The 12,585-nt window shown below is 30.3% G+C and overlaps 1 protein-coding gene across 1 annotated transcript in view; it reads left to right on the forward strand.

Annotated features, from left to right (window-relative positions):
* Positions 1-2,714: 2,714 nt before the first annotated feature.
* The window catches only part of LOC107452125 (uncharacterized), a 34,545-nt gene continuing 24,674 nt past the window's right edge, over positions 2,715-12,585 (forward strand). The window contains exons 1-2 of the mRNA XM_016068441.4: positions 2,715-2,836; positions 6,300-6,414. Coding sequence (XP_015923927.3) covers positions 6,317-6,414 — 98 coding nt within the window. The 5' untranslated portion in view covers positions 2,715-2,836; positions 6,300-6,316. The remainder of the gene's footprint in view (positions 2,837-6,299; positions 6,415-12,585) is intronic.

Genomic DNA, 12,585 nt, shown 5'->3' on the forward strand with positions numbered 1-12,585 from the left:
CTGTTCGAAATTTCAAAGCAATCGGATGATTGCTTCTTGGTGCGTCGATTTTTTTGTTATAGAGTGTATTTGTAATGAGGTAAAAATTTGAATACCTCCATAAAGTTCTGTTCTTCATAACTGAAGTAATGAAGTAGAGGGGGCCCCAATTAGTCTAAGTCGGGCCCTGATTTCAGGTGTCTTGTAACTTGCCATTGGAAATAAAAAATAAAATAAAAACTAGTATGGGGTAAAGGGGGGAAAAACCAGTAATAGTTATCTGTAAGAAGTATTTAAGATAAATAAAAAGCTGACTAACAGTAATAAAAAAATTTTAAAAAACTGAAGTTGAAAAGAGAAATGGAAAAAAAACTTATTTTTCTTCTTAATTCTTACAAGAAAACTTTAATACATAAAAAGATTCTTTTCCTTAAGAGAAAAGAAACGTTAAAAGAAATATAGTCTATCAGAAACACTTTTAAAAATACCACGCTATCATAAAAACAAAAGATTACATTCAAAAGCGAAATAGAAAAAATAAAAATCGATCTTAATTCCCGAAAGAAAATTTTAAAGCTGAACATCTAAGTTTTTTAATTACTGCATTTTCAAGAAAAAAGAAAAAGTCTAATAAAAAATCTCTTGCGTCGAAATAAAAACGTCGATAAAAACAAGTTTTTTAAAAAGTAAAAAGCTAACTAGAAACCAAACCAAAAATATTTCTTAATTTTTAAATGAAAATTTTAGCGCAAAAAATCTCACTACAGTTTTTTTGCATAGCCGTATTTTTAGAAAAAAATGACGATAAAAGAATAACGTGCCTTAGAAACACTCTTTAAAAAAATCTGTGTCATATTAAAAACGCTGATAAAAAGAACAGTAAATTTAAAAAGCAAAAGATAAATAGAAAAAATATATTATTCTTAAAATATAAGTTTAACGTTGAAAACCACGGTTTTCTATGTTACCGGCTTATGTCTCACAGTACAGGAAAAAAGTTACAATAAAAGAATTAAGTCTATCCGAAACTCTCCGTCAAAATGCCGCGTTATAAAAAAAAAAATAGCCAAACCAAAAAGGAAAAAAAAGGTTATTTTTATTCTAAAAACAAAAACTGTTCAAGAAATGACTTGTTTGAATAAAATTAAAGAAAAAAGAATCAGCATCGTAAAACTTGTGGTTCAGTATAAATTAATCTAGTTTCAATTATTTGAATTTCACTTTTCCATTTGTCTTTCAAAACATAAATTTGTCAGCGAAGTCTTATACCTTAACAAATAAGTGCAAAAACTATTTCTAATATAGTAAAAAATATGATTTTAGATTATTTTTAATTAAAGCTATTTAAATTGTTAAAAAAAAAGGAAAAAAAAATTGAAAAATATTTTTTTTTAAAAAAGAAAGAAAAAAAAATACTTTGCCGTATACCGAATAGTGGCCGAATATTCGTTACATACATATTTGAAACATGCATTTCAGATGATAAAGTTTCAAAAACTATGAATCTGTCAAAATAAAAGTATTTTGAGTGTAACTTATATTAACTGTTTTATTGAAAGAGGTATTTGAATGTAATTACCTTTCTTTTTTTAAATAAAAGAATAATTTAATAAACGTACGATGAAATAAAGAGCAATTGAAAATTGATTTTAAAAATTCATTTCACTTTAATTTGATTGAAAAACTGTTATAAGAAATTCGCGAAATTTTTTATAATTTTGAAAATACCTCTTTCAGCTATAAAAGTGCAAATGAATGCGTTGTATCGTTTACCATATGAGCGAATTTTAACCTAGAGATTTCAAAACGTTTTACCACATTAGCAAATTTTACTTTTATTTTAACGTTATACTGTAAGAACGAATTTTAATGAAATAAAAATTAAAGAAAAAGGGAGAATTCAACAGATGAAAGTGCAGATCAAACGATTAGTTTCAATTTTATATTCTTATAAATTTTTTGAATTTTAAATAGTGAAAACAAATACACAACCTACTACCGTAGGGTGGGCCATGGCCTATCTGGTCAGTGTTTCCGCCTATGTGGTTCAACGAACTCGCAACCTTCTATGCCGCTGTACTAAACTAGTATCATTACCCAACCTTGACAAAAGCACGTCCCATTTTTTCTGCTCTATTTTTCAACTCCCATGGTAGGAATACCACGTCATTTTTAATCTATACAGACGACGTGGGCAGCTCCTGAACTGGTACCCCTCTTTCTCAGTCCTCACGCCACTACCATTAAGAGAACCTTCAGTCATGACGGAGCCAGGATCGAACTCACGACCCCCAGCTCTCCATCAGCGATGTGAGTGACGCTTTACCGACTGCGCCACCTGAGCGCAAACTACTAAACTTATTTAAATGTGCTTCTTGAACGGTCGAGCTAGAAGTAGGTAACTCAAATTTTTCTTTTAAAGAGCAGAGTAGCCTCGCCGTTGTGCCAAATACTCTATAGCGTGCGGGTAGCGGGTTCGAATCCTGCCATAACTTTTCATGCATCAGCGTGACATCTTTCTCTGACTTGATCTATTTGTGATTCAATCCAATAAGGTCATATAAGCAGTATTTTGTGATGAGCATAATGACTGAACGTGTGTGTGTAACGATAAATATTAATTATCTTTGAGTGTTTTATAATCAAAGCTGCCAAAAATTCTCCTCCTCTATCGTTCGTAAAAAAGTTTTCAAAATTAAACGGATTAAACTCAAGCATTGGAAAATTTTCGTATACACTTCTGGCATCATGTTTCTTAAATCACCCAAATACTGTTTTCAGAAGTTGTAAAATTAAAATTATTTTAAGATTATCTTGAATTAAGATTTCAGAAAAAGAATATTTCTCTGGTTTAAAAGTAAGTACCTTTCTTGTATATGTATAATATTTCTTCGAGTAATGAATATGTAAAAAAGAAGAATTCAGTAGTTTAGGAATGTGTTTAAAATTAATGATTGATCTCTAATTATGAATTTATGTATAAAAGTTCGGTAACTGGTTAAATCTTATTTTTAACATTATGTTTTTATTTTCAAATTTAAACTTGATTTTATTATAAAGATCTTTCGTGCTATGAAACCAGATTATAAAGGGTAGCTATATTAATATATAAGTTATAAATATTATTGGATTTCCTTCTGTTGCCCTAATTTTGTTTTTTTTTCTTCAAAAAAATAAATAAACAAATAAAATAAATATAAATAAATAAATGAAAAAAAAGACGAATTTTTTCTTTGTAAATTAAAGACAAAATGAAGTGTAAAATTTTGAAATCTTATAATTTTTCATGTATTTTCAGTTTTTGGCAGGTTGTAGCTTTTAAAATAATATCTACTTATGTCTGCACTCAGTCACCAAAACTTATTTACGGATCTCAGCAAAAATACCAACAATTCTATTAATTTCAGTCGATAGACTTGGAGACGTAAAGAATTCAAATAATTTTATTAAAAATAATTTTTTTTTGTGTTTACGCTTGTAATAGTATTTTTCCAACATAAACAATTATTAATTAATTCATTAACCTGAATATTATGACTTCCAATAAAATTAATTCCAACTAGTATGACATCTATCATACGATCACAAAATGTAAATTCACGTCTGCCGGTTGAAAAAAGCGAATTTGATTGAACGAATTTTTCCAAATTTGATTAAAGCCCAGTTTCGAATAGTTGTCACTTCCCTAATTTTTTCTAAAATCACAGATTTTTTTCGTTAGTTCCTGGTATTTTTGATTAGTTGATTATTAGGCCGTCTAGGGGGAAATTTGTAGGTTGTATATTTTAATTTAACGTTGGCTAAATATTTTACCGTTTTTTTTGTTTGCTTTTTTGAAAAGTTAATACCTTGCCTACTTAAAGAGTCAAGTTCTAAAAATATTAAAACACGTTCTAAACAATTTTATTAAAAGGTTCCTACTTGGCAATATGGAAACGCAGAGCATTAACTGTGTATTTGGCTCTACTGTTACTTAGCTTTAATGTTGGTTGACGTTGAACAAGGATGAATCACCTAACCACACTCCAAAACACTACACATTATTCACCAAAAAAAAAAAAAGAACAGTGTGGTGCTCTAGCGCAGTTGCTGATCCATTATGATTTTAAGGAACCTGGCTCATCGATCACAATATATTGCAGGTTACTGTATGTAACTAAAACAAAGAAAAACGAAAAACAGTCTAGATGGTCATCAGATAGTGTCCTGTCTTATTGCATGACATCGCAAAACCACACATAGCATAAAAGACTATGGCAAATCTACAGCAATCGAAATCGGAACTCTGGCAAATCTACAGCAATCGAAATCGGAACTCCATCTTCATCCACACACACTATGCCCATCCCCCACTGACGACCATTTCTTTCTAAATTTGGAATTTTTTTTTCATAAGAAAATTTAATTCCAAAAATGCTGTGGAGCAGGCTTTTCAGGAATTCATTGACTTTCCATTGTCTATTTAACACTTTCAGTCGTGTAATTAGGTATAAATACAAAACTGTACTTTTATTTACATAAATAACTTTTATAACTTTTGAATTATTCGTTCTGTTGACTTTGTTTTAGTGTCATTCGATTTACTGCAAAAAAAAAAAAAAAAAAAATTAAATAAATAAAAAATAAAAAAACTACGTTCGAAACAATATCTTATTTGCTTAGATCTTTTGCTTTTTGTAATCTACAAAGAATAATGGGAAAAATAATGAAACCACTCTCAATATGTTATTATAAAAATGCATATGGGATATAATTGGGAAACCCACTATAGTTCAAGTTTAAACAAATATTCGATAAGAACAGCAAGGGTGGACTGATCGAAAAGGCACGCTCCCCGTAGAACACCGAAGGCAAGCATCACTGGCTGCGGTCATTAAACAGGTGGGTGATCACTTTGATCAGCCAACGTAGGGACCGAGGATGTGCGGTATCTGTCCTCGTTAAACTCTTCTACCATAAAGCGCTTGACTTCTCGTACAGGTTATTGGGCTATCGAAGCAGGGATCCCCTCTGCAGAGGATCAAAAGTGCGATGGCATATCTTCGTTTCATGCTCAGGGATGTTTCCCAGACCGTCGCCAATAGCCCATTGTGCAGTTCTAATGCGACGTAAATAAAGTACCTACCTACTTATGAACTGCAAGGAGGAAAAAAAACCCTAATAACTTTCGTTCTAAACATCGGATTTTCACAGATTAAGTCACTAAATGCCAATCTTAATGATTTAAAGTTGTAACCGCAAACTTGCTAATTAGTGCTAAGTATTGATCAAGTTATGAAATCGGACGTAAAAACGTACTTATTATCAATTGTTCAGCCGATTTAGATTTTGGACCCTTAAAATATTGGGAAAGGGATTAATCGGAATGTCTGGAGACTGGTTGAAAAAATGGAGCTTCTAATAGACATTTTCCTTTCTTCGTCATACCTCCTGAATCCTAAGTTCGTTTGTCCAAACATATTTTTTTACTATTCGTTTTAACACATTTTAGCCTAGTGCCAATTTAAAAGCACGAATTCCTTCTTCAGAGAAATAAAAAGTGATAGTACAGGGATGTCATTCATAAGATTGTGCAGAAACATGGTAGTTAGGTCTACCACATTTTACTTGGAATATAAATTTTTATATTTGGGTATTTAGTCAACTTTTTTGAAGCTAAATGTTAGGCAAATGAATGAAATATCCGCCTGACATAAACAAATATGTACTACCACTTTTTATCCTTAAGATGTTTTTCACATAAAGACCACTTTTTGTGTCTAGGCATTAACGAGTTGCACCATTTTGAACTGTGTAGCCTTAAATGACAAACTTTAACAAAAAATTGAACGAAATCGGTCAAATAGTTTCCGAATTATAAAATAATAAAAAAATATTTATATATATTTTTTAAAACTTTTATTTTTTAAGAGTTATTTGACCAATTTTGCTCAAATTTCGGATTTTGTTCTATAAAGTTGAAAAATTAAAAATGTAAAAATTTGTATACCATTCAATAAAATAAAATAAAATAAAATAAAATAAAAATTTTTTTTTCCACATTTTGCGAGCTTCAGAAATACATAACATACTACGTATTACAGGTTTTTTCTCAATTTTATTTCAAGTTTTATAAAAATTAATCAAAGTGAAGATGTAACACTTCAGATGCTATAACTAACGTAACAATCTTAGATACAATAAAACTTAGATTTAAGTCTTGTTTTTACTATTATGTTTGGAACAATTTAGAAAAAGTGCAAAATTGTATTATAAGTATTGAAATTACACTATGGATAAAATAAAGGTAATAATATGCGGCGTTGTTTTTTAAACCACAGGCATTAAAAGAAGAAAGATGAATCCTGAGTTTTCTAGTATGTCTTCCTCCACCATAGAATCCATAAGAAAAGCTGGTATAGGACGTCGTGGAGGTGTTAAAGTTCGTGGTGGAAGGTAGTTTAAACAATCTTGAAAATTTGGTATTTCACTCTACAATTTGTAAATAGAATTGACATCTCAAGATTATGCGCGATTTCCCTACTCTTCATATTTTCACTTTCTCTGTTGCCATGGTTTTGGCAAATCTCAGTAAAAAAAAATTTGACGTAGTCATGGTAACGGAGACTGGATGTGTAGGTGACCGGTGTGTAGAGAGTGAGGAAAGCACATAACTTTTAGACGCTTATTATATTTACAAAGAGTACTTTAAATATTATTTTACAACCGTCGTTGAACAGCCGACCCAATTTTGAGTTTACGACTACTAATGTCCAACTCCGTAGCTTGTAATTTTGAACCCAATCCAGAAGACAAGGGGACTCCTGGATAGAGTATTGGGAAAAATTTGCCTTCGTGGAGGACTTTTTAGTGGAGCTAACCCTCATTTGCGTTACATGGAAGGGAATATCACGAGAACCTCCCACGGTTAACCTGACTGCAAGGGGATTCTGACCCGTGATTCGTCTACCACTGAGGATATTTCACGTCAGCACTGTGGTCGGTGCAAGCCGGATTCGGAATTCGTATCGACTGGGATTCGAACTCGGTTTGCCTCACTGGAAGGCGAAAGCTCTATCCCCTGAGTTATCGCGGCTCTCTACTAAGAGTATCTTATTTTATAACCGTTGTTCAACAGCAGACCCAATCTTGGGTTTACGACTACTAATGTTCAACTCCGTAGTCTTGTAATTTTGACCTAATCCAGAAGACAAGGAAACTCCTGCATCAGTACCCCCAGAGGTATGACTTGTTATGGGAACATGGAGGACTTTGAGTCTCGACAGATCTAACGTGCATCAGTCACCATTTACTACACGGGGAGTCTTCGGCCGACTGGGATCGAACCCACGAACTCTTGGACATGGGCCCAGTGCTCTACCAACTAGGCTATCCCGGCCTTTCTACTAAGAGTATATCATAAATTGGAACGATATTTCAGCTTCTCAAAAGACTTCTTGCAAATATATCATTAGTTTTAATCATGTTTTGTATTAATATCGACGATTATTATTTCAGATTGTTTTCTCAAGTTATACTTTTCGTATGAGATGGTAAACTGTAATTTGAGCAAGATTTTCTAGCACAAAAGAGGCCTTCGCTAAACTAAGCAAGGCCCTAAATCTCTTAACCCTCTGACGCATAATTTTTATTAAACGCATTTTGTAATTTGTATTAATTTATTATAATGAAATGAAATGAATGAATAAGTGTAATAGAATTAAGGAATCAAATGAATGAATTGAGTAGAATGGAATTGAATGAGTTGAATGGAATAAATGGTATGAATGAATGGATAAAGGAAATAAATGAATGAATGAATAGCGTTTCAAGTAACAATAGAATGTATAAAATGGAATAAATTTTACTTTTCTAATAAAATTTCTGTTTCATTACGAGAAACAAAGATAATTACAAAGCATTTATGAGGGTTGGAGAGCGAAGCGAGCGAGGTGTGGGGTCTCCTAGCCATTGTAAAACATTAAATATTCCTGTTCGCTGTTGTTATGATACCTTAATTTAAAAATGATGCAATTATGTAAATGATTAATCATTAAATTGATGCATCATTTTCAAAAACAGTAACTGCTTTTAAAATAATGCATTATTTCCATCTGAAACTTATCACTGTTAACATGCATAAAATAATTTGTTCAGAATTGTTGAGATAATTACGGAAATGTTATTGTTTTGATTTGGATTCTAAAAGTACTTTACACAATACATTTATTATTGATATAAATATTTCTAATCACATTTTCTAATTCTCTTTGAATTGAAAATCATAGTTGAGAATATAATTACCTTTTGAGTTAGTTATGTTGGTAGAAAAATCAATTATTCATTGCGCATGAAAAAAATTTCTACCAATTGTCTTCGCTTTTTCTTCTTTTAATTTAACCTGTTATAATGAATTGTTTTTTATCTATAAATAATACATTATTCATATAATTATTTAACCACTTACATTGTCATTTAAATTTCTAAATAACACTTGTCTATAATATAAATGGTCTAACATATAACATTCAAATTACACGCATTATGTTTAATAATACCTTTAAAATTATCTTCTATTATAAGAGGCTGGAACTGTCTAATACATTTTACTTTTGTTGTATTTTCTTACATAAGTAATAAGTAATTACAATTTCGAAATCATTGATCAGTTTTAACTCAATATCTTAGTTACGGGAAGGTAAATTTTATTTTATGGAAGTTCAAAAGGAAAATTTGTAGTATTTAAAGCAATATAAAACAACTTTATCTACAATTGAATAAGTAATGATATGCGTGTGTGTACATTGAACATTATTGCATATACTTTTTTTATACGTATTTGTATCAAGGTAACTGGAAAATGTAGCATTTTGCAAATTGCCCAAGTCACTTTGCAATGTTTACAAGACTCCATCAATAGGCTTAAGAAATGATATCTACAGATGAAATGAGCCTGGTTTTCCAATTAGCGTACGATCCAACACGTTTCCGTTATAATAATTAAAGTTTTTAAGAATTAGAAGATTTTAAGCTTTTCAGAGTCTGATATATATATTTTACTTTATTATGATTCTGTTTTAATATGTATTAATCAAACTTTTTGTATTATTAATGCATTTAAAGGAGATTTCTTTAGTTTAATAGGAAAATTTAAGGAGCACAATTGGATATTAGGAGACTTCTTTTATGAAACTATGATAATTAAACTAAGAAAATACCAAGTTTTAAAGCAAAGCTTTTATGAACTGGAATGTACTGTTTTGAAAATTTTAAACTCATCCCCATTTCCCATTTAAGGGGGGGGGAATGGAGAAAATACTAAAGTATTCCATTCTAGGATAGTTTTTCCACATCAAGTGATTCAGATCAGGGATTCGAATCAAGTGATTCGGATCCATAATTCGTGTTAAACGCTTTGGATCTTTGAATTGAAACAAGTGATTCAAATAACTTATTCAAATCATGGCGGATTCGACCAGTGATTTGAATCAAGTGATTCAGATCACTGATTCAAATCATGTGATTCAAATCAGTGATTCGAATGAAGTGAGTGAAGTGATTATTTGAATCATGTAGTTCCAATCATAGATCAGAATCATGCAATTCAGATCAGTGATCAATCACCAATTAGATTGAATTGATTCGGATCAGGGATTTAAATCCGAGATTCGAATCAAATGATTTCAAAAGCAATCTGAACCATTGATTCGAATCGTGATTCGAAATGCTTTTTGAATTAAGTGATTCTGACCACTTAATTTGAATCATGTTATTCTGATTAGTGATTCGAGTCAAAGGATTCGGATCAGTGATTCAAGTGGTTTTAAGCGCATCTTTAACTGACAAGGGAAACTAGGGAAGTGTGACTCACCAATTTTGAAATAAACTAGTGGGATGTATGCCTTATGAGAAACAATTTTAGAGGGCAACATTCGTTTCGGCCCATAGAAGGTCTTGTGAGAGATAAAAAATAATTCAATATATGGAAAAATCGGTATTTTATTACTTCAATGCAGACTATTAGTTATTGTAATTGTCTCATAATCCAATTAATTTGTAATTAATTGGATAATTAATTAATTTTTTAATTAATAAATTAATCAGAAATTATTAATTAATTAATTTATTTGCAATTACATACTCCAATTAATTTGGAAAGATTTTTGGAAAAAAAAAATTTCAATAATTTGATGTCAATTTTTTTTTAAAATTAACCTAACAGGTTTTTCTGAAAAACTGCAGATACATAAAATTTTCAAAATAAATTTTAACAATAAATATGCATTATATAGTACGTGAAAGTAATTAATTACCCAATTAATTACAAATTAATCGGAGTATAGGACAATTACAATAACTAGTAGTCTGCATTGAAGTAATAAAATACTGATTTTTCTATATATTGAATTATTTTTTATCTCTCATAGGACCTTCTATGGGCCGAAACGAATGCTGCCCCCTAAAATTCTTCCTCATAAGGCATACACCCCACTAGTTTATTTCAAAATTGGCGAGTCACACTTCCCTAGTTTCCCTTGTGAGTAGTGTTCTCATCTCAAACGGAAAACAAACGATATCGCCGTTTTCAAACGCCCCTTTTTTCCAAAGAAAAAAAATGGAGAAAAGACTAAAGCGTTCTAGGATAGTCTTTCCAAATCAAGTGATTTAATTTAAGAAGTAGTCGTTCACATTAACGAAACATAATTATTAAATTTTACATGTATCGGAATAACATAAAAAGAGAAGTCTAAAATCGTTTCTCATCATTGACATTCTTGTTGGAAAGACAAATTATGTGATGGGATCCTTAATCAACAAATAAGAACCGAAAACTTTTGATTGTCAAGTTCATCAGCATAATAATAGAGAGATTTCGCAGTTTTACGTATTATCTCGCATGCTCTCGTACGTTAAGTTAGGAAGTAACTAAGCATGTTCACTTCAGATGCTCCAATGTCGGTGAAGTGCGCCTAATAAATATTAAAAAAGTAATGAAATAGTTAGCAAGCATGCGCAGTTCCACTCAAGCTTACGCATGGGAGAGTGAGGGATGATACGTAAAACTGCAAAATCTCTCTATTAATGAAAATAATGATCTAACAGTATATACCTGTAAATTATTTGCTTATCTCTTATTTAACTGTATTTTTTTGTTATTTTTGTTTAACAAAAGTATTTAATATACACTGGCTTATGCTACCTTTAATTATTTTTTACTGTTATGCAATTTATATATTCAACTTAAGTTGCCATTTCAGCTACATTTTTATTAAAATGGATGGAAATAATGGTGACAGTCTAATTCGGTAGAATTTGTCTAGACAGTCTAATAATATACACTCATTACGCAACATTTATTGAATAACCATTTTACAATCATTAAACGGGAAATAAGTTATGCTTAGTTTTTGATAAATAATATTTATATGATATATTTTATATATAACTATCTACAGTCAACATACGAAATAAAAATTGTTACAAAAAGTTTTTTTTTCTCTAATTGTCAAGAAAATTAATAATAACTTAACGCACTATTGCTAAATAATCTCGTTGGTGGAAAAGATTTAACGAGTTTTTATAGTAACTAAAAATTAAATAATTTTTAAAAAAAAAAAGTCTTGTGAATAAAAGTTGCAATAGTAATTAAGCAAAATGATTAGATTTAAATTTTATTCTGATAGAATTTAAGACTAAATCTGTTTTAACAGAACAGAGCATTTTGGGATAATTTTAATAGAATAAGTTTTAATTTTGGTTTATTTAACTGTTTATCATGAGTAATCTAATATGATTCAGTTAGTTATGATAAATCAAGCAATCGTGGGCGCTGGTGAGCGGCCATGAGCGGGAAGGGTTTGCTGCGACAAAAAGCGTTAAACAATGACATTTGTATCCTAATGTGAATTAAGTTTTTAACAGTGCCGAAAAAAAACGAATGATAAGTAAATAAATAAATAAACGGACTAACCTGAATAACTTTTGAACTAATAATCGTATCATAACGTTCTAAAACTCATTTTTAATGGTTCGAGGAGGTAACCTCAAATATGCTAATTAATTAGTGTAGACGATATTTTAAGTTACGAAATTAGACAAAAAAACGTACTTTCTCTGAATAAATATTCCTGTTTTTCCCGACGAATTCGAATTTCTGACTTCCGAATTATAAGGAGTAGCAGCAATCTGCGAAATTTGGTCCCCATAGTTTGGTCGAAAGAGCTGTCCAAAATTTGGATCCCTTAATGTTAATTTTATTTTTTGCGTATTTCGTCATATCTCGAGAACCTTTAAATCGAATTGAAAATTTTTCACACAAAACTATAAAATTCGTTTGTCCGAAGATAATTCCATTTAAAAAATATAAGTTATAGTAAATATTTATTATCTTTATTGTTTTATTTAATAATGGTCGAAAATGTTTTAAATAGTAAGGCCTTCTTTAAAATTCGATTTCTCTGGAACTATTCGACCGATTCTGTTCAAATTTTGTATTTTGTCACGTAAATTTACATCCTTTAAATTTATGTAAAATATTTTATACTTTACAGTTTAAAGCTTTTTCGACCATTATTAAATAAAACAATTAAAAACAATAAATATTAACTAAAAGTTATATTTTGCATG

The sequence above is a fragment of the Parasteatoda tepidariorum genome, chromosome 1, assembly GCF_982258835.1.
Source record: "Parasteatoda tepidariorum strain Cologne lab strain chromosome 1, Ptep-v5.0, whole genome shotgun sequence".
Classification (NCBI taxonomy): domain Eukaryota; kingdom Metazoa; phylum Arthropoda; class Arachnida; order Araneae; family Theridiidae; genus Parasteatoda; species Parasteatoda tepidariorum.